Source organism: Vigna umbellata, chromosome 3 (assembly GCF_029865625.1).
Source record: "Vigna umbellata cultivar VRB3 chromosome 3, Vumbellata_1.0, whole genome shotgun sequence".
Taxonomy (NCBI): domain Eukaryota; kingdom Viridiplantae; phylum Streptophyta; class Magnoliopsida; order Fabales; family Fabaceae; genus Vigna; species Vigna umbellata.
The window spans coordinates 690280-712596 of record NC_142167.1 but is presented as its reverse complement, the minus strand read 5'-3'; the positions used below and the strand labels follow the sequence as shown (position 1 = coordinate 712596).

General features: G+C 31.8%; 3 protein-coding genes across 9 annotated transcripts; all 3 read right to left on the bottom strand.

The window, feature by feature from the left end:
• Positions 1-1391: 1391 nt before the first annotated feature.
• Positions 1392-5988, bottom strand: LOC148201347 (uridine 5'-monophosphate synthase-like). Of its 4 annotated transcripts, XM_088109735.1 has the most exons (8): positions 5894-5911; positions 5697-5744; positions 3246-4126; positions 2969-3052; positions 2622-2704; positions 2440-2527; positions 2100-2354; positions 1392-1796 (listed from the first exon to the last, which is right to left on the bottom strand). In XM_088109735.1, exons 3-8 carry the CDS (start codon positions 4041-4043, stop codon positions 1668-1670), a joined length of 1437 nt encoding a protein of 478 aa, XP_087965861.1. In that variant the 5' UTR covers positions 4044-4126; positions 5697-5744; positions 5894-5911; the 3' UTR covers positions 1392-1667. The 4 variants fall into 4 exon arrangements, with proteins under 4 accessions (XP_087965861.1, XP_087965859.1, XP_087965858.1 ...); XM_088109733.1 differs by having other exon boundaries at positions 3246-4129; positions 5697-5988; XM_088109732.1 differs by having other exon boundaries at positions 5697-5988.
• Positions 5989-9968: 3980 nt separating this feature from the next.
• LOC124841830 (uncharacterized) lies at positions 9969-16410 on the bottom strand. Of its 3 annotated transcripts, XM_088110956.1 has the most exons (15): positions 16236-16410; positions 15935-16059; positions 15670-15790; positions 15505-15569; positions 15274-15387; positions 14993-15067; positions 14488-14526; positions 14337-14408; positions 14053-14166; positions 13427-13498; positions 13291-13327; positions 12850-12962; positions 11182-11388; positions 10401-10497; positions 9969-10309 (listed from the first exon to the last, which is right to left on the bottom strand). In XM_088110956.1, the coding sequence occupies exons 1-14, from the start codon at positions 16309-16311 to the stop codon at positions 10420-10422; spliced, it is 1308 nt and encodes a 435-aa protein (XP_087967082.1). In that variant the 5' UTR covers positions 16312-16410; the 3' UTR covers positions 9969-10309; positions 10401-10419. The 3 variants fall into 3 exon arrangements, with proteins under 3 accessions (XP_087967082.1, XP_047174146.1, XP_087967083.1); XM_047318190.2 differs by having other exon boundaries at positions 9969-10497; XM_088110957.1 differs by lacking the exon at positions 15274-15387 and having other exon boundaries at positions 9969-10497.
• Positions 16411-17851: 1441 nt separating this feature from the next.
• LOC124841835 (E3 ubiquitin-protein ligase DIS1-like) lies at positions 17852-21986 on the bottom strand. 2 transcript variants are annotated; one of them, XM_047318195.2, is made up of 4 exons: positions 21822-21986; positions 20247-20479; positions 18953-19339; positions 17852-18380 (listed from the first exon to the last, which is right to left on the bottom strand). In XM_047318195.2, the coding sequence occupies exons 2-4, from the start codon at positions 20451-20453 to the stop codon at positions 18060-18062; spliced, it is 915 nt and encodes a 304-aa protein (XP_047174151.1). In that variant the 5' UTR covers positions 20454-20479; positions 21822-21986; the 3' UTR covers positions 17852-18059. The 2 variants fall into 2 exon arrangements, with proteins under 2 accessions (XP_047174151.1, XP_047174152.1); XM_047318196.2 differs by lacking the exon at positions 21822-21986 and adding an exon at positions 21409-21743.
• Between the last annotated feature and the right edge of the window lie 331 nt (positions 21987-22317).

Sequence of the window (22317 nt, the reverse complement as noted above, 5' to 3'; positions counted from 1 at the left end):
TTCTTCTTCACCGACGAACCTTGCCGCTTCAGCTCGAACAAAGATCGCGATTTTTCTTCCCTCACGCGAACCCTAATAATAAAAACCCCCAATTTGTTTCCCCAATCTCAGTTGCATTCCTCAATTAAAACGTCTTGCCCTTTAATTTTTTCTTTTTTCCAAGTATACCCTTACCCAAAACTGATTATACTTTTGTTCCTTCTTCTTTATTTAATACAAAAATGCTTTTAAATGCCACGTCTGCTTAGTAACTGCAATGACCATGCCACGTAACCAATACTGTAACGACTGTTTGTCCAATTTAACGGCAGGCCTGTAATTGATTTAATTTTACAAAAACAAGGATTCAATTGATACGCCGATAAAGAAAGATAACCTATTTAAAATTCATGACCAAAAGAGGGACCTACGGAGACATTAAACCTTAATTTTTTGAGCTATTAATGATTTTTCTGCACAAAAAATCTATCGAGATGAAGTACTAAAGGAAAATCGTCCAAGGTTTCAAAAATAGATCATAAATTTTTTTATGAATCTTATTTAGAATGAGATGCAATGTTAAGTATCACATCAAACACAAAAAATAAAGGCAAGAAAACATAAGAGACACGTAATTTTATTTTAAAAGATACTAAAATAAAAAAATTAAAGACAGTATTTTGTACATTATTTATTCATATTTTTATATTTTATATTTTCTTAATTTTACTACTTTTGTCTTTACTTGTTTAAATTTATTTAATATTTTTTTTCCATTTATTCATTAATTATATTTCATCACTTTTGTCTTTTTTATTATTATTATTAGAAGATGAAATTGGATGTTGTAATGTAATTAATTTGAAATATTTGTATTTAGTATGTAAATATATTATCTTATCTTAATATATATTTTCTTATTTTAATAAATATGTACTTTTTAAATTTTAAACATTTGTATATAGTCATATAAAGTTTATTTAAATTTTAATCAATCAATTATTAATTAAAATTATTTGATAATGACAATAAATCTTTTTATCTTTTTATCTCATTTAATCTTATATTTTTAGTTTGTTTACCAAAGACTTAAAAGTCTATAAAAATAACCATGAGTTTACATAAAATATGCTTTTAAGTGTAAATATGTATACTCTTTTGATCCATATATATATATATATATATATATATATATATATATATATATATATATATATATATATATATATATATATATATATATATATATTCAATGTGTTTTAAAATTTTGATTCAAACTAAGTGTTCTTGAATCATCCATATATATATATATATTAAAAAGATCTTAACTAACGATACAATGTTACGAAGCTCGGTAGGAGACAACCTTAACATACTCGATAAAAGAAAATCTTAACCAACTCGGTACGGCATGCTCAACAAGAGAAAACTTCAACAAGCTTAGCAAGAAACAATATGAGCAAGTTCGAAAAGAAACAACCTCAACAAGCTTAACAGGAGACTAGCTTGGCAAGGCAAACTTGAAGTGAAAAATAAAACTAACAAAAAATGATCCCCTCAAATATTGCAGTTGAAAAATGTCATCAATGTTATATTGTACCCAAAACAATCTTCCTCTGGGTGAGATTAGATGTCTCATTAAAACATAAATTTGACTCATCCTTTTCTTATTCTGTAGGGTTCAGGCATCAAGAACACTTGGCCAAATATGCTTTCCACCCTTCAAGTCGGTATTCACGAGCTGCCTCAGCAGGATTTGCTGCTTTGATTATGCCTCGTCCCACAATGATTATGTCACTGCCCCTATCATGAACCACCTGAAAAAGAAAGTGAAAAAGGAAAACTAGAATCAACTTTTTCATAACCTAAAATTGGTGTAAAAATTATTTCATATTTTTCTATAATCTGATTCAGTTTTTTTTCTATTTCACTTGTAGAAATTCAAACAAGTGAGATTCTCTTTTTAATGCTCTATGCAGAAAGCAAGGGACTGTATGGTAGAAACTAGCACACCCTCCCTCTTCCTTTTTCCTCCATTTTTTTGTTTTCAATCTAAGAAAGAACAACAAATAATTGGGGCAAAATACTTCTGCAAATCATTGTCAAAAACATTAACTTACGGAGTATGGAGTGTTGTATTGCTGGCCTAAAGCATCTCCACCGGTTACCATTTGAACTCCAGGGGTTGCCTGAATGAAAGAGGGATTTATAGGTGCTCTTGGCCATGATGCAGGATTGACTGAGATGAAGCCAATTACAAAATCAGAATGATCCTCAGCAATTTTTACTGCAGCTGCGGTATAATCTCCCTTGGCAAAGTTACCTGCTGAACTCATTTCAGCAAGCAGTAACAGACCCCTGCCACGAGGTAAACCCTGAGTATGGTTCAAGAAACTAGTTAGGCCATGAGTTGAGGTGTTGCTATGGTGTAAAGTGATTATATTTACTACTAGTGCATACCTTCAATTTTAATCCATCAACAATTCCAGGACCTGAGATTATGTGAGCATTCACTATATGAGCCCAATCCAATATTTGAAAGATACCTCTGAGACAGTGGAATAGAAATATAAGTCATGTTGAATGCAAAAATGGATGAGAGGAATGCCAAAAAGGATTCCATGAAAATTGAGCAGGCTTACCCTGCATACTGCATAGTCACTGTGTTACCAATATCAGCAAATTTACGATCCTCAAAGATCAAGAAGTTATGTTTTTCTGCAATCTTCAATAGAATAAAACATACATTAAACTCAAGTAGACCATAAATTTAAAAGATTGCTTGAAACATATCACAGACAATGCTCAAAATACATAACATAAGGCCCTTATCATCATAGGTTAAAAGCAGGAATCACCATCCTGTTTGAATAAATCCAAGCAAACAGTCTAGGTGTGATTATGTCAATGATATCAGGAACCAAAAGGTTTCTTGAGCTATCCGGAAAAGAGAAGAATATGAAAAAAAAAACTTCTTTTAGCACTATACCGAGAGAAGCTTTGAGCCAAATTCAGGAGTAAAATCTGGAAAAATGTCCACATGAGTCTTCAGCAGGCAAATCTCAGGTCCAACCTGAGAAAGAAAACCAACCAAATAGTCAAAAGAAAATATATGATCATTGTCAATCTTCTAATCAGAATCCAATTGATGTTAATAAGTCAGAAAACACCGAATTCTTTAAAGTACAAAAGCAAGAAAGAATTCTGCAAACTGATGATCCGAGTGAGAAAAATAGTAGTGTCCAAGAAAATGACATCAGAACTACCTTCTCAGCGATTTCAATCAATTCAGCTGCAGTTCCAACATCGGCAGCCAGACACAAATTACTCGTCTTCGCAGCCATGATCTCAAACAACCTCTTTCCCATTGGATTCTTTGAGAGCCTAGCCCTCTCCTCAAATGGCAAAGCCTTGACCTTTGTTGCAGGCTTCTCCACCTTTGGCACAGCCGCAACCTTCCGATTCTCCTCTAAGAACTTTGTAACAACCTCTACCATCTCCTCATCAAGTTTCCCATGATTGCCCAAAATTTTCACCATATCCGTCAATTTAATAATTGCATGCAGCTTGATGCCATTCTCCTCCAAATTTTCTCTCCCTCCTTGCTCTCTATCAATCAAGACAACAGCATCACTGATCTCCAACCCAGAAGCACGTAGTGGTGCCGCTGTTTCCAAAACCGATGTGCCGCTTGTAACCAAATCCTCAATGATCAAGCAACTTTGTCCAGCCTTGAAATCACCTTCAATAGCTTTAGCAGTGCCATAATCTTTGATTTCCTTGCGGCGCATGACCATGGGAATGTTTTGGGTAAGGGAGACACATGTAGCAATTGGTAAGGCAGTGTAAGGAACACCACATACAAGATCATAGGAAGTGGAAGAGACAGAGGAAATAAGGGTTTGAGAGATTTGCTGGAGGAGAGAAGGGTAAGATATGATGAGGCGTAGGTCTATGTAGATTGGTGAGAAGATGCCAGATTTGAGCTTGAAGTTGCCAAATTTGACAGCTGAAATCTCATGGAGTTGAAGAACTAGAGACTCTACCAATGATGATGCTGACATTTCCTTCCTTTTTTTCAGTGTGTCTCAGAAAGAGGATTTATGATCTTAGAGATAACCTGTCTCACCCAGTATGCATAATAAAACTGCTAAATTAAAAAGCTCGAACAATTAGTGTGCAGAAGTAAAAACTGCATAGATATTTTTGTTCTACAATTATAAGCAACAGAATGGAATCCAAAACATAGACTCAGAATCATAGTTACAACATTCTCACCTTACCTCAGATCAAATCATAGAATGAAATCATAGATTGACCAATTCGTACAACTTAATCACAATCATAATAATAAATAATGCGCAATGACTAGAAGAAAAAGAAAACTGGGTTCAATAGCATAGCAGGTAGCATAGCAGGTCACACAGACATAGATCAATCCGACAACCTCAACACAAATTCTTAAAAGAGGAGCCAAACCATAATCCGACCAAAATAATTATAAGACTTCTAAGCATCTTTGTGGAATGCCTTCCAAAACATGGTTTTGGCCAAAACTTATTAGATCTTAGAAAAAAAAAATACAATCTACCTTATAAATAATTTAAAACGTAATTCTCAACTGGTTAAAACATAGCCCAAAATCACCTAAAATATAAAAGAAATCAAATAATTTATAGCATATAAAAAAGACAATAATATCAAATTTACATAGCATAAGCTTATAATCAAAGAAATAACCAGAACGATCGCAGATAGGTGAGGCAGGAGAAAAATAAAAATATTAAGCACGGGTATCCAAATACTAAAAGAGAAATTTGGTGTTGATAATTCTCATTATCATATTACAAGTTATAATCGCACAACTAGATATAAACCGTGTATAGCAACCCATCAAAAATGAACAAAGTAACCTTGAGTGATTCTATGTATGCATTGTATGAAGAACCTATTTCTGAAAGCTTGTACTAGTTGCAAATTCATATCAACTATATCACGGTTCCCATTTTAGCATGTAACATCATGTATGTAATCCTAAAAGCATTCCAGAAAAGATTGACTATACTGAAGTCAAGCACTCAATACATCAAGACAGTCGATGTAAATGCACTCATCATCAAAATGCATTGAAAGACATACACCCACGTTTAGCTCCCCCATACATACAACAAATAAAACCGGTAGTGAACACAGTAATCACAGTTCAGATCCCCAGTATTACTCCCCATTGAACAACCCAAAAGAACTAAACCCTTCCTTATTCAGCTCATCCCCAGATGCAATTCAAGCATCCTCAAAATACAAATTCTAAATGCCACACACAAACGTCCAATCAAGTAACTCCGAAAACCATCGCATCCCTAAATTTGTCCTTTTTTTCTTGCACAAGCAATAAAAAAGAAACAAAAGAAATCAGCACACATCTATCTCCAGTCTTTCTCATTATGTAATATATATAATTGATATTAATAAGAGTACCCGAATCTAAATAATAATAATAATAATTAATAGTAATAATTAATACTTATAAAACAAAAAATCGAAAAAAATTCCACAAACTTTAGAATCAAAGGATACGCCAAATCTACCCCATGAATTGGATTCTCGAATACAAACTGAAATCATTACATCAACCACAGGTAAAGATCGAAAACCGTATCGAAAATACCCAAACCGATTCAGGTAACGAAGACCTTGTAAGGTGAGAAGGACGATACCTTCTTGAAGCTTACGTGGTTTGGAACAGATTGTGAAGTGTAAAAACCCTGCAAAAACCCTAAGTCACTTCTTTCGAATTTTTCTTTTTAATCCAATCAGCAATCCCTCCTCCTCCAACTCACACGTTTTGGGCCGTTGGGCTTGTTATTTTCATAATCTTCACTTCACTTCCTCATTGAGCTAAAAGAACACACACCTGAGAGAAAGAGAGAGCTGTGATGGATGGAGATAGAAAGACGGCGCTGCTTAAGTGGCTGCGTACAATCTATGCAATGCTCTTTATTCGTAAAGAAATGCCATGTCTGGAACTGCGCTTTTATATATTTATTATATATCATCTAACCCTTCTATTTTCATTTATTGCCACTTGGTCCTCTACTAATAATAATTAACAACTCGGTCCGTTAAAATCTGTTAAGAGGGATCTCTTCCTTTCGCAGGCAAACGCATGGTTCTACCAAGTTGATGGTCTTTAGAGAGTTAACATTCAATCATTTTAAAAAAATTGATAATTTTACTGCTTTCTTCAGCATTTGTTCACTTGAATGAACTTGAGTAAGAATAATTGAATGGATTTGAGAGATTTAAAAATAATTTTTTTTATTGTTTATTTGAGTGGGTTTGAGATAGGTGAAATGGATTTGAAAATAAATTTTTTTAATTTGTGACATCAATTAAATAATACACTAATTCTCATAAAATTTATTTTCAAATTTATTCACATCTACCTTCAAATTCACTCAAATAAACAGCAAAAAAATTTATTTTTAAATTCTCTCAAATTTACTCAACCACCCTCCCTCAAATCCATTTAAATGAACAAAGGATAAAAGATGATAATCTTTTTGAAAGAAAAACACAAAAAATATTTTCTATAATTAAAATTAATATTTTTAATGTTAAAGTCATACCATGTAGTGCTTAAATCCTCATATTTTTATCGTCTTCTCAAGCGAAAACTTATCAAACAGAATATATATATATATATATATATATATATATATATATATATATATATATATATATATATATATATATTATGTATTTGTAAATAACAAAAACACTTTGAATTTGTCAAAATTTAATGCTTATAAAAGTCATATTTATCCTTTAATGTAAATTACTTAATTGAAATATAATGAATTTTGATGTAATTATCTTCCTACAATAAAGTATAAACAAACATATTTTAGAAAATAATTTGATAAAAATTAAGCTGTCACAAACAATGTTCTGAAAATCCCTTCAAATAAATAAAAATTTAAAATGAAAAAATTACTTTAAAATATTCTTTTTAGATATTGTAATATCTGAATTATTGCAAATATATTATAATATTATGATTTAAATAATTAATATCTATAGATTAAATTTCAATTAATGATTTTAATAACATAATTTAATATGTAAAATAATAAAATTTTTAATTTATTCAACCAAATATATTAATTAACTAATTAAAAAAATTAAATATATACATGATCAAATTATATATTAAAAGATTATGTATTAAACAAGAAAATTTCTAAATAATCATCAATTTTAACAATAAAAAATATATTTAGAAACCAATTTAGAGATCAATTTCATTCCTAATCAAAATTTTGGTAGTTAATGTTAGTAATCAATTTAGAGACTAATTCATATAAAAACTATTTTAGTTACCAATTTAGAGACCAATAAAACTTTTTATTCATAATTGAAATTATTTTAGTTATTAATAATTTTTAATTTATAAATTAGTATTTAATTAGTCACTATAGTAATTAATTATTTTTAATCACTAAAATTTGTCATCATTTAAAAATTTTCTTGTGTATTGTAAAAAAAATGGATTATATATATATATATATATATATATATATATATATATATATATATGTATATATGTATATATATAATTTATATAAGGTTTAATCCTTTACTACATCCCTATTTATGTACGAATTTCTCAATTGGGTCCTCGTTTTTTAAAGTGTATCAAAATGGTCCCTAATTTTGAAAATTGATATCAATTAAGTCTTTTCCGTTAAGTTGGCTGGACGGCGTTAAAAAAATTGATGAGTGGATGCTGAGATGACGAACGAGCGCTCGTCCAGCAGCGAACCAACGCTCGTCCAGCAGCGAACGAACGCTCGTCCACCAGAGAACGAACGCTCGTCGACCTCTTACTGCTGGACAACTGTTCGTTCCACACTGGACGACCGTTCGTTCGGTGGTCGACGATATTAATTTTATGGTTTTTTCCAGTGTGGAACGAACGGTCGTCCAGCAGTAAGAGGTCGACGAGCGTTCGTTCTCTGGTGGACGAGCGTTCGTTCGCTGGTGGACGAGCGTTCGTTCGCTGGTGGACGAGCGTTCGTTCGTCATCTCAGCATCCACTCATCAATTTTTTTAACGTCGTCCAGCCAACTTAACGGAAAGGACTCAATTGATATCAATTTTCAAAATTAGGGACCATTTTGATACACTTTAAAAAACGAGGACCCAATTGAAACATTCGTACATAAATAGGGATGTCGAAAAGGATTAAACCTTCTTTGAAATACGACAATTCTTTGAAAGCAAGTTTCGAATAATAAGAGGAAGACAACTACCAAACGATAGTTCACAAGAAAAAATCTCTTTCCAACACCAAACCCAAAAAAGAAAGAACTTTTGAGTAATGATAAGAAATAAATGAGAATGAATGAGTATTTTATGTGAACTCATATTGTTTTTATGGACTTTTAAATCTTTGATAAAGAAACTAAAGATATAAGATAAAATGAAATAAAATAAAATTAAAAGATTAAAAGATTTATTAATCGATAATTGATTAATTAAAATGTGAATAAACTGTATATAAATAGATACAAATAGTATTTAAAATTTAATATTAAGGTACGAAAATATCTATTAAGATAAGATAATATATATTAAGATAAGATAATATATTATATACTAAATACAAAATTCAAAATAGTTATATTACAACATCTATGATAATAATACAAAAGTATGATAAAATATAATTAATGAATAAATGAAAAATACATTTAAAGAAGTAAAGAAAAAAAAGGTGAAATTAAGAAAATATAAAATATAAAAATATAAATAAATAATAAACAAAATACTAAAGTATGTTTTAACTTTTTTGTTTTAAACAAATAAAAAACAATATTAAAAGGATAATTAAATAAAAATGTTTGTTTGTTTTGTTTTAATATTTTTATTAAGTTTTCTTTCTTTTTCAAGAGATTTTGGTATGAAAAGTCTTCTTCTTTATATCAGCACACCTCACTACTTCTTCAATACACACTGCTTTAATTCGCAGAACCTATTACATTTCTCATATTTGCATTGCAGCGTCTTCCTTTTCTTTTCTCTTATCTACCTACGATGAAAAAAAATATATATCTACTTGTGGATATTTGAGATAAAATTATTAAATAAATATTTTTAATGAATATATATTGATAATGGATATGAATATTTAATGGGTGTTAATAATTATTATCTAAAGAAAATATAAAAAATTATTATTATTATTAACTTTTATTTTAGTATTTTTTTAAACTTATGTTATAAAAAAATAATATTATTTGTAAAGTTACCTTTTAAAGTAGCTTATAAATATATAAAAAAAGGCATATTAATTTTTAAACAATCACTTATATATATTTCTTTCAATTAAGTATTTTTAATATTACGTATTCTATTATTAATCTTAGCCTATATTTTTTTAACGAAATTTAAAATAATGTAAAATTATCAATAATTAATAACGATATATGTGTATTTATAAACATATCTAATACAAAAAATTATTAAAAGGGAAATTCATTAAATAGCTTAAGGATAAAAAAAATTATTAGAGGTTAATAATGTTTTAAATAATATTGCTTCTAGTAACGTCTCAAAACACATTACAAGCTAATGAAAAAGTTTGCTTATCGAACACTCTTATTAACATCAAACAAGTTTTTCATTTAGGAAAAAACTAGAAGCTAGCTCAAAACCCTTCTCAAACAAAAATTACATGGATGCCAAAACACAAATAAAGAATTGCATAAACAAGCTTCAATGTGGTCATTCTTTTGAAAAACATAAATTTCATTTTTTTTTCTAATAAAACAACTTTTTGTATACATGAGAAACACAGTTTTATGATTTGTTTCTCTATTTCCTCTTTATCTTTAGGATAAATTACCATATTTCTTAATCCTATGATTTGTTTCCTAACTAATCAGAATTATGGTTAGTGTAAATAAGAATCAATCCTATAAGAATTGTGAATATATCAATACATTATAATAAATCTCAGTTACTATATCAAGTCAGATTTTAACATTAACCAATTTATGATGACTTCTTACGATAGGGCCTTAAAATGTTAAGATACATCAAGCTTGCAGGCAATAAGAACCAAAGGACTGGAAAATTGATAAAAAAAACCATTTCTTGTTTCTTCAAGAAGGTTCAATATGGGAACATGATCTTCCCCACCAAACATTTTCTGGAAAATTCCTAGGCTCAGCCTACCACTCACTCAAATACTGTACAATGCTGAATTGCTTGAAGAGAAGTAATGAAGCCTTTGCTTCTCTTCATGCTTAGACTGGCCACATAGCTGCATAATTATTTTAGCAGATATTCAGGCCCGTGAAGGTTTCAGAATACCTATTTGACCAGGAAGTTCCATCACAAATTAGGATTTCAACCTTACTGGAGTGGCACTTCTCAGTTCTCCTGGCTTTTAGTTGTATCTATTATCTTCTCCATCTGTAAATTAAGCAGTTCATGCACTCTCTGCTTCAACTACACAACATAAGCAACACAACGCTTATTGATCAACAAGCTCATTCTCTGTTACCTATAAATAGGGAATTCTTAACTGACAGTAACTGCCTTTATCAGAATCCATAGTACAGTTAGATTTCAGTTAAATAATTTCATTGAAATCCATCAAGACACATAATTTTAGTTCAAATACATACATACATACATAGATATATATATATATATATATATATATATATATATATATATATATATATATATATATGTATATATATATATATATATATATATATATATGTATATATATATATATATAATGTGATTGAGCATATTTCAAACCCACCCGAGGGAAATGGCTTTGCATCATGCCAAAGAGATTAGCAGTTGCCTCAAAAGGATGCATTATGCACTAAAAAATGGGATGGAGCACAAAGAGTGCCACTATGGCTATCATTAGAAGTTTTCTGTTCATAAAAGAGTGATTTATTAGGGGAAAAAGTGGTTATGATTTGGTAGGCTGAGATTCTGCAAGACTTTCAGCACATCTAGAATAATATCATAAATTGTTTCACAAGTAAAGAATTCCATAAACCAGCTTCAATGTGGTCATTGTTTAGCTAATTCTATGGCGTTATTCTAACATACACCCATCATATAAGAGATTCTAGTCAAAATGTTAAAATAAGAATAGATTTTCCTCACCTCAAGTAGCCCTTCTCGTGTTTTCACAGATACATTAATAGCTCCATCAGGACCTGATTTCCGGTAGTTCTCAAGCTCAGATTGTAAGGGATGCGGCTCATCTGTTGCATAGACCACAGGAGAAGTCTTCAACAGATCACATTTTGACACGACATCAACCCATAAATGCCCAGTGAACCTTTCTCTGAGTTCTTTGTATATTGAAAACTGCATATAACCAACCGTCATAAATTGAATGTAATAGACAAAAGTTATAACCAAAAAGCTTGTCTTTCTGTGTAAAAATTTTCAGATTAATTATACACATAAATTCCCATTTGCCAACAATTACCCAATGGGATGGCAAGGTTTCTCCACTAAACTGAAGTACACAATTACACATAGACAACCATAAGCCAGCAATGTGTCACAATTTGAGAATAATAACATTGTGTTAGGACCAACCTTTTCAACTGTTTAATTTTCTACCCAAATCTAGAGTAAGCACAGTGCTACACAAGCAAGAATGGAAGGAAGTAGCGCTTAATACACAAGGAACAGACCAAGAACAGATGTCCATCAACCCCATACAGTGGCCTCTTTTAGCTTATAATGGCTAGTTTTTTCATTTCCCAACTACCTGAAATGGCTATCTTTTTGTCTATACTGCATGTAAAACCGTCCAAGAAAACAAACACATGTTGAGCTGTGAAAAAAAAAAATTGCACCAATAGTTACCTGGGTAGAAGTAGCTGAACTGAAATAAATATCCAGCTCCCATTCTATATCCCTATCTTATCCCTTTTTCCAGTATATACTTCACATTGTAATCTTAAATACTGTCAGCATGGATGTGTTGGTACTCTTCATCATTTATAGTCCTTTAAGTTTAAAGCCATTAAATAGCTTTAATAAAATTCTTCAAAGATAAGAATTGTAAAATGTTTTTCCTCTCTTGAATTTGGAACCACTTTTAACTAGCGTAAAGATCTTAATAGGTTGGTGATATTTTGCTGCAGTCCAATTTGAATTGATTGTTGTAGCGATCAATTAGTTTTATATGATTGAACCGAGAGCAACAGAATCTCATGTGATGCATCCAAGTTAAGGTTAATGAACCCATTTTTTGTAATGCACAAGAATCCAATAACTTAGACCGTAGCTCATTAACAAAGGAACTTTCTCAAAGAAGGCATAGCACTTAATTTTTTCCCCTTTACAGTAGTATGCATAAATCAAAAAAGGATAGGAGCGGATGACCATAAAGAGAAGCACAGAATATCAAGCATCCTCACTTGAGTCCATCCCAATCGCTTCATCATCTCTAATTTCGTTATTGTTTTATTTCTGACTGCTATTAGATATACCTTTCATAGCTTTCTATGGAAGTAATTACATAATAAATAACCGAAAATTGATAGCCCCACAATACATTAGAATGAAGAATCACTGAAATTGAACACAAACACAAGTCTTTCATTGGCATCTAAATCTTATGGAGCCATAAGTCCAACTTAAGCCTATGTAGACTAAATAACTACATGATTCAACCCTTGAATGAAAATTGTCTTTTTAGCATTTTAAGTTTGAACGCAATGAACCAGATAACTATCTTTATAGCCACTTGAAGAAGATTTATATTTCACACTTATTTTTAGTTTTAATAATTCAGTTGCCAAAGAAGCACACCTGATCGGAAGGTGAGGTCCCACACTCCCCCGAAAGGTCATGGACATACAAAACTGCTGTTGGCAGGTGTGAAAGGACGGCCAGAGTCAACTTTTCCAAATTATTCCTGTCCTCTAAATATCCAAACAAGAGAAACAAATTAAAAGGTGGGAACGATTGTGCTTAACTAAATAAAAAGGAAAACAAAACCAACAGTAAAATTAATTCATAATCACAAACTGTGATTTATTGGAGCTAACTTAGAGGATACAGGAGGTCTAAGATCCTCCAACAACCCATAGTATTATAATATATACCATACCCCTCCTCTTAGGAAAACTGATCCTAAAACCAATGGACTAAAAAAATTCTCCAAGAAAAACTTCGGAAATATAACATTCACCAAATAAGAAAAATCAGGACAACTAGAAAACTGATATAAACAAATGAAATGTTAATTACCATCATGCCTCCTCAGCAGGCCCGGAGTATCTGTAACCTACAGATGTGCAAGGTATAAAATTACAATTGCATGATATGGAGTTCACAATGAGAAAAGAATTCTAAAAACAAAATAAAAATTCACAAATTTGCTAACCTGAAACTTCGTAATGTTAAAAATAATATGACCCATAAGAATTCCTCTTGTTGTGAAGGGATAGTTACAAATCTGAAATTTTAGGTAGAAGCAAAGGAGAAAGGATGAGAAATAGTGTGGATGATGGAATCTATAAATACTCAGCAACTAACAAGTTTTGCTTAAGCTTGAAGCAACATATGTCAAGATTTAATTTAGTTTAGTATCGGTTCACTGTACATATGATTAGTTAGGGAAATTATATATACAAAGTTACCTCACAGTCTAGTAAAAATCATTCCTTCGAGAGCAAGAGAAAGAAAAAGCACAAGTATAACATAAGGCACTCGAACATTTCTGAACCACAAGCACATAATCATTGGGAATGGTCACAGATCAACCAAGTAACAATATAGAAATATTTATCCTTTAGTTACAATTAAAACCAAGGTGGTTGTATCGTGATTGATACCGCATGTATTTTTAATCTTTTAGGCACACCAATAAGGAGGAAATTTAAAGAGACGTACATTTATTGGAAACATGGATAGGATATTTAGTAGGATAAACAATTCCATTCAAGCCCAGATTTTTAAAGAGGCTAATGCAGTTTTAACAAAGAATTATTATAGCATTTAGTTGCATACCTCAGGCTTGCCGGTAGAGAGTACATGGACCAAAGAAGATTTGCCTACATTAGGAGCTCCAACAAGACACAGAGTTGGCATTTCCAAATTGATTACTGGCATTGCTCTGAGAGTCTGTAACATTTATCATTATCAGCTGGATGATATAAACTAAGTTGATGGATTATTATTTGAGAAAACAAAATTAAATTTCACAGGTCACCCAAATTGTGAACCCTGATATGTATGTTTGTAGAAAACACAGTCAAAACCTAAGTATTTCATTTGCTGAAAATGCAGAATACCTTAGCTATGTCTAACAAATCATCAACAACTTTTCTTTCTTGAGCAAAAACCTCTTCAATTTTCTTAAGACCCTGCATAAAATCATGGTGCATACTGAAATCTTCAGAAAAATTGGGAAGCAGATGATTCCTCAAAAGATCTACACCTCACCTCACTCAACCTTTCCTCTGCTTCTCGCTTTGATGAAGACTGTTACAAGATGAAATAAATCAATTATGTTAGCAAAGCAAAGGATAAAAAGAGAAATCACCAATTTAAAAGATGATAACGTAAAGAGACATTGGAACAGTCCATCCGAAAGAATTCAACTCATAAAAGTAACAGGCTGAGGCTGACACGATGGTACAGATAGTGACATAAGTAAACCTCATACTTTAATAATGAAGCAGTGAAGACTGTAAAAATTATATAAAAATCTCTTTTTCTGAAAAAAGTTAAATAGCATAAAATCTTGCCATTGGGGAAGACAAAATTCCATACCTTCAACAAGAACAAATTAGTATTGACATCAAGACCTGGCATAAAATATTCCAAATTTTGCTATTAAGGCTTCCTAAATATCATATAAAATAATACTTTCAAGCAGCATGATGAAAACTACATAATTACCCAGCGAAGAAATAGATCAAGATCAAATGTAAATTACTAAATAAACCTTAGCACAAAGTGAAGCATGTTCCTTTCCAACAGATACTACTCTCTTCCTTAAACCATCTACCTTCTGTAGCACCTGTAAAAAATATTTAAAAACAAATTAGACAAAGTCTAAAATAACAATTTATATGAATGCAGCCATTATCCAAGAATATGTATACATGCAGCATTGGGAATGATAAATAATGATAAGACTATTATATGTCATGTAATAACAAAGGGAATGCACTAGTGGAAGTTATAAAACATGTATAGTACTGCAAGACTGTTTTACTAACATACCATTTCATAGTATCCATCTCCAAGAGTAAGCTCAATCAGAGATCTTTCATAAGGATGAAGATATGTTTTGTTAGGAAAACTCTGCACATAGGTCCTCAAGGGGACAGCAATTTCCTAACAAGAGTTGCGCTATTAACTTATGATACATTCTTTTTCCTATAAAATGGACAGTAGAAACTGGCATACAAATTATAGCTCAAAGCATGACATATTCAGAAGTGAAAAACATACTTTCATCAATGCATCAAGTTGCTTTGCACCCTTGTTTTTCTCCCTTTTCGCAATGTTGGCAATTCCTAAAGTTTAAGCAAACTAAAAGTCAATGTCAACCATAGGGTTTAAGATGTAAACACAAATATCAACCAGGAACCGAAGAACATAATTTCAGCCAAGTACCTTTCGTTGGAGAAACCTTCCTCGCCTTTCTCAATGCGGATCCTAGAATGTCAATTGATGGCATCACTATGGGCAACTTTTGAAATGCCCCAATAGATTCAGTTTTCCTAGATGGCTTCTCCTAATTCAAAAATCCCTTCAAACAGTAAAACTAGCAAATCTTTCTTCCAAATTACCACAAAGACACTATTAAAAGGAATATACACATACATACATAAATATACATAATACTTAAGCAATATGCTCATACTACATAATCACATACCATCGTATTTTTTTCTGTTGGGTGTTGAACAGTAGGATGATAGCTTCCATTGGAAATTTCATATGAATTAGTTTGGATGGCTTTACATAAGTACAACATGGGGTGCATTTTTACATTAGGTGTCCCTGCATTATGTACCCAATAGCAAACAACACTCTTTAAAGTGTATTAACTCAAACTAACCCAACAAAATAACAGATTCAAGTTCATTGCAGCAATAGTTATAGCATGAAATGGTTCGATTAAGATATGAGGGCTGGAACAAATCTAAACAAAATTGAAGGAGTGAAGCGTTACTTACGTTGGCTGTTTGTGAGGAGAAAAAAAGAGGAAGGAAAGACGTGGCCTTTGAGGAAAAGAGAAGAAGGGGCTTTCATGTCTCTGCTTCTTCTCTTGCTGTGGATTCGAACAGAGGAAGCAACGGCTAATGTTACAGAGAAGCTAGCGACCACTTTTATAAAACTCTGAATGACGTTTTTGTTCACCGATAATAGTCTACTTTACATAACATGAAATGTTTTTCTTTTTATTTTATTTTAAAAATTTGTTTGGTCGAATTTTAACATAATTTTTTTTATTCAATGCCAAATGAAGAAAACAATTTATCTAGGACAATGCCCTTAAATGGAGATGGTTAAAATGATTATAGTTAGAGGGTAGTTCAAAAAATAAAAGGGTTGTATATTTCGTAAGGTTTAATATGATTAATTACTATATAAAAAATATAAATATAAAAAAAAAATTGAAAATAATTATTATTTTAATCTTTTATACCATAAATTGCAAATGTTTATTTTTTTAATATAATATACACAATTGTGAATATCCTATTTAGTTATATATATATATATATATATATATATATATATATATATATATATATATATATATATATATATATATATATATATATTATCGTAGACTCGTTTTGCGAGTTCTCTTTAGTGGATTACTCTTTAACTAATATTTTTAGTCTAAATTTTTTTGGATCGAAATTATCTACTCTAGACTAAGATCGATCACTCTCAAACATAGTTCTTTTGCCTAACTTGTCTACGTCATTCACTTTGGATCAATCAGTTATAAAATGACTATTAATAATAATAAATAAATTTCTTAATACAGACATGATTTAATCGTGATTAGATCAATAAAAAGGTAAAAATCTACGTAAACTATTATATATAAAAGTCTAAGATATAACTTTAAAATAACATGCACATAGCATTGATTACTAACTAAGCAGTCATACTAACTTTAACATAATAATATCTTTTGTAAATATCATCTAAGCGGACTTTAAAAGATGTAAAAATTGAACAGCAGAACAAAAACAACCTAGGAAGTGGTTCAACCCGTCCAATCTACAATACAACACATCCCATGGAAGTATTCTCTTTTTCTAAAACATAATGGTTATCTTCTTACCACCATTCTCACCTATATTGATGATATTGTTGTTATAGACAACAACACTAAAGAAATCCAATGCTTCACTGCTCTTTTACATTTCACCTTTCACATCAAGAATCTTGGCGATAACTCGGTAGCACAGCCCAACACATCGACAACACAGCCTCATAACACTAGTATAGCCTAGCAGCACCCCATTTTCTCGTTTTTGTTTTTCCTTCTTGTTAAATAGAAGTTCACATAGTATATCAAATACAATATACACATTAACCTTTTTAGTTCTTTTCAATAATATTAAGTTTTCTGATTTCTCTTCTCCCTCTGATTGTTTCTTTTCCTTTCGTTTCTCTTTCCCTTTCTAGCAGCCTGGTACCTCATGACCTTTAGATAAAATCAGGAACTAAAAAACTTTTAAGACCTTAAGGATCAAATGCACGGAAGAGCCTGCAATATGAGTAGAAAGCATGTGCCTTTTGCAGCATAGAGTGGGAAGAATGCAGAAGATAGGAGCAAGCTAAGATTACACATCTATATTAAAATATATCATAATGAGCCTTCTTGTTCATGTATTTGATCTAGAGCTAAGCAAAGAGATGTTGCCACCTAAATTACAAAATGCAATACATGAACAGAAGATCCATACCACTACAAAAGAATTAAGAAATAGGTACACTACAAACTAATGTAGCTAATACAAATAGGTCATCATTGTTCACTGCTCTTTCCAAATTCTCCCAGTGACTCGTAGTTTCAGTTCCTTCTTGTCACCCCCAGAAAAGAAAAGAGCCATGCTCCTCTGAATGATGAGACCATCAAAACTGTCACGAACCTTGCGGTGGCTATCCCTAATGCTTCTGGGCACCCCTTGCCAAATCATCTTCCTCCCATTTCCACCCACCTCCAGACTGTACGTGTAGTTCTTCGCCTCATTGTCGTCCCCCATGAACCGCAAAAAGGCGATGTAGACAGGAGCCATTCCTAGCTGAAAAGCTTCAAAGTGTAGACAGAAATACTGACCAAAGCAACTGAAAACCTACAAACAAAAGTCACCTCCAAAATCAACTAAGTGTTCACATGTTTTGCACAAATCTACACTATATGAAAGCAAATTGTGTTGTGTTGTGTTGTGATGTGTTTTGTTGTGTTGTGTTATGTTGTATTGTGTTGTATTGTGTTGTGTTATGTTGTGTTGTGGTGCTATACAAAATGTTAAACACAAGTTTGATATGCTGCAAGATTGAAAAACATTAATCTAATGACTTTTCTTGTTGAAGCATAAGAAATTTACAAATGGTGATTTAGTTTAGTTTAGTTTACTTCAATTCTATGCTCCCATCAAGGTATCTGCTGACGAAGAGAAACGTATGTGGTTATTTACATACTAACACAGCTGAAAATAACACAATTTCATCACTGGATCCTTCAGGATTGCTAACAAGTAAAAACACACTATTATTATTGGTTAAAGTTTAATTGAAATCATGAGATTGTGAGAAAGACTCATCATACTGAAAGAACCACATCATTTTATGAGTCAGTCACAACAAATAAAAACCAATAATAACAAGACAAAGGAATAGAGAAGGGAGTTCGGCAAAACATTACCGTTAACATCCACGTGGCATTTTCGACTTCTTGTGGATTTGTTTTGACATAACGGTGATTGAAAGTACAACCATTGTGCATGTCCACTTTATGATCATCTTTCAGATGGGTCACAAGGTAAGGTATATCACCCATAACTGAACATTCTGAACCAGCATATGGGCAATTATAAGGTCTAAATGCACATTGAGATTCATGCTTTAGCTTGCTGTAATATGGGTATATGCCCATGCATCCAAAACCTTGATATTTACATGGAAGTTCTAATGATGCAGCCACCTTTTCTAGTGCCAGACATCTGATATTGCCAAGCTCGTGCCTACATGTAGGGCACCGATCATGGACTCTGGGTTTGCAACCAGAGCATAAAGTGTGACCATTTGAACACTGCAACAATAATCAACAAAGCAAATGCTGTTATGCAAATTTTAAAAAGGTTCTTTGCTATAAAATTGTTAAAGGATGATTATTTTGAGTTGAAAGAAACATAAATAAATTCCAGGAGATACATATGACAAACACCACTGAGTCCTTGTTAAGTTAAAAATGTGCTTTCATCCTTGTTCCATGCATGAGAGTATCACATCCTCTAAATGAAGTTCAATGGATTTATTTGAAATGACATGAAACTTATGAATCAGATTTAGTTATTTGACATTTCAAACGAGATATTACCCCTAATTTATCATCCATTTCCATAGCATGTATAATCCAAATTTCTTCATATCTTACCAAAAACAGTTGAAGATATCCAATCATCTCACATAGATCAGCCTATAGACATGAGGAGGGGATTACTTTTGAATCGCAATTAGTTCAATGACATGTGTTTGGAAAACTACTTCAGAAGTCCTCTAATTTTAATAGTTTTTCACAAGCAATGGTTAACTCTAAAAAGTTAGACAAGCAAAAGCACCATATACAGTGTTTTTCACAACAATTACATAGGAAAAAAATGCATGGCAAACAGTTACATAGGTGATCCAAGCTCCATACTTGGCATAATAAGAAACCCTTTCAAGCTATTTTTTCCATTCAAAAGTCACTTGCACATAAGCTTGTTCAAATCATGAGAACTAAATTCACACCTAATCATAGAAAAAGGCGAAACATTGCAAATCATGAAACAAAATCAAGGGCAAAGTACCTAGTTTTCAAAAGTCAATAGGACATCACAATCATTTTCATAAATCAAAGCATCAAAGCACAGTTGACCCCAGTACTACTAAATTAGAACCACATGTTATGTTAGGAACCAAACAAATCAGAGCAATTAACATCAACAAAAACAAACCTGGTGGATTGGAGGGTACATAGCATTTAAACACACAGGGCACTCTAACAGCTCGCGAACACTGCTTGTAACAGTCCCGTGAGGTTTAAGGGCAGTCTGCAGAGGCTCATTCACAAGTTCACCAACTTCAGTTGGCTCTTCCGTTTGAGGAGGATCGACGCTTGATCTGCTTCGGATATCATCAAAGAATGGATGACTAGAAGCCATGTTTGTCCGACCAACCCCCAGAAGCCCTTTTCAGAATGAAAAAGAAAAGCATTTCATTAATCACAATCAACCACATCAAATTTGATATGTAGAATTCATATATCTTACTATACAATATACATTATCACAGTTCACATAATTAGTAAGTATTACATGCATATTACCAACTTATTTTAACTTAGGAAACTAACATTTATATCCCTTCTCTATCAATTCTCTTGAACTAGAGTAGTTTTCCTGTATGGGAAGGATTAAGGTACAAGAATTACTGACGACAGTAATATTGATTTTGAAGTATAATTTAGAAACTTTGTATGGCTGAATAAAGCATAAAGCTGATGAATATAATTCACAAAAGCAAACAAAAGAAATCTAACTTCTAAAAGCTGCAATCATCATTAAAAAATATTCAAAGTTCAGTCCACTTTTCTACCTTAGGAATTGTTTTCAAAAGCACTGATCTATTGGGTATGTTTATCAAGTACCCATCAAAATAGCTTAGGTTTTCCATTTGCCTTAGACATTCAAGAAAAACATGAACGGTAAAATGAAATGGAATTACACAAAATTGAGACTAAAATCACCAACATTAGCATCAAATTGTGGCCTAAAGAAACTAACACTTACGAGATAAAAGTAATAAAATAAAATAAAAAGGAAACATATTGTACAACAATTAATTAACATAAAATTAAGTGATGAAAGTAAACAACGGCAAATAACTAAAAGATAATACAATACAAAGAAACCAGTAACCCAACTGTTAATTGATGTATGGCTGTCCACAAAAACCCACAAAAATCATTTCAATGCACATGATTATCGAATCAAAGTCAATACACAACAAACATATGAAAAAGGTCAACGGACACAGTGCCATCATAACCTAACCCCCAAAGCCAAAACAAGCCACATACATGCATGGTAATCCAAGGTACCCATTTTGAAAATTTACATTTTTTGCATGACCCCGAACAATCCAAGACACCCCAATGGACCAAGCAGAAACTGAAGCACGCGGATCAATCACAAGGGGTAGCAACAAACTGTTCCATCAATTCCACACGCTCAATAACCAAAATCCCAACCTTGGAAACATCAAACAAATGCTTCGGGTTTCAGACCAAACCTACCATAAATCTACCTACGACACACAAAAACAACACTCTCACCAAATTTTAAAAAAAAAATAACAATAATGAGGTGGGTCACACGAAAATTTAGTTCAAAATTGAAACTTTAAACACCCCGTGTATGAAATGTTTCGAAAAATCAAAACCCAGAAACGAAAACATACAAACTTCTCTAAAAAAGAATAAAAACTCAGAAAGAGAGAGAGGTAGAAAGTTGAATAGAAGAGACAGATACCTGAAATGATGGTTTGATCAAAGGGCCATTACAGAAACAGAGAGGAAGGGTTAATGATGAAAATTTTGGTGGGTGAGAGCGTGTATATGATCTGACAAGTGCAATAAATAAGAAAGAAGGCACGAGTGCGCGTCTGTGAGTGGAAGAAGAATTCAAACCAGAGACAGACAGAGGAGAGAGAATTTTCTCTATAAAAAACAAATCAACTAGTTAAAAATAAAACAACTAGCTTTGAAAATTTGAGAATTTTTCATCTTTTTCTCCTTCCTTGTCATTTTTCTTTCAAACATAATATATTGTCTTCAACAACAACAAAAAAATCTTAATGCTTTTTAGTCATTTGAACTTAATATTCTCAATTATGTTAGTCCATAATGGTCTATGAGTCTCTCTTTTCCATGAAAATTTACAAATTTAGCTTTAAAAGAAAAATTGATTATTAGTTCCTCTCCATTTATTAATTATTTAAAGATAATTTAAGAAGACGCATAACAAT

What these genes read in the sequence shown, in the direction of transcription:
- LOC148201347 (XM_088109733.1), bottom strand. Translation starts at nt 4,043, where the DNA reads ATGTCAGCATCATCATTGGTAGAGTCTCTAGTTCTTCAACTCCATGAG. An exon ending in GTGACTATGCAGTATGCAGG is followed by an intron (nt 2,528 to 2,621) that starts GTAAGCCTGCTC and finishes CCACTGTCTCAG; the next exon opens with AGGTATCTTTCAAATATTGG. An exon ending in TTGATGGATTAAAATTGAAG is followed by an intron (nt 2,355 to 2,439) that starts GTATGCACTAGT and finishes AACCATACTCAG; the next exon opens with GGTTTACCTCGTGGCAGGGG.
- LOC124841830 (XM_047318190.2), bottom strand. Translation starts at nt 16,311, where the DNA reads ATGAAAGCCCCTTCTTCTCTTTTCCTCAAAGGCCACGTCTTTCCTTCC. An exon ending in GAAGGTTTCTCCAACGAAAG is followed by an intron (nt 15,570 to 15,669) that starts GTACTTGGCTGA and finishes CTTAAACTTTAG; the next exon opens with GAATTGCCAACATTGCGAAA. An exon ending in CACGAGAAGGGCTACTTGAG is followed by an intron (nt 10,498 to 11,181) that starts GTGAGGAAAATC and finishes TATGTTGTGTAG; the next exon opens with TTGAAGCAGAGAGTGCATGA.
- LOC124841835 (XM_047318195.2), bottom strand. Translation starts at nt 20,453, where the DNA reads ATGGCTTCTAGTCATCCATTCTTTGATGATATCCGAAGCAGATCAAGC. An exon ending in TGTACCCTCCAATCCACCAG is followed by an intron (nt 19,340 to 20,246) that starts GTTTGTTTTTGT and finishes TTATTGTTGCAG; the next exon opens with TGTTCAAATGGTCACACTTT. An exon ending in ATGCCACGTGGATGTTAACG is followed by an intron (nt 18,381 to 18,952) that starts GTAATGTTTTGC and finishes TTTTGTTTGTAG; the next exon opens with GTTTTCAGTTGCTTTGGTCA.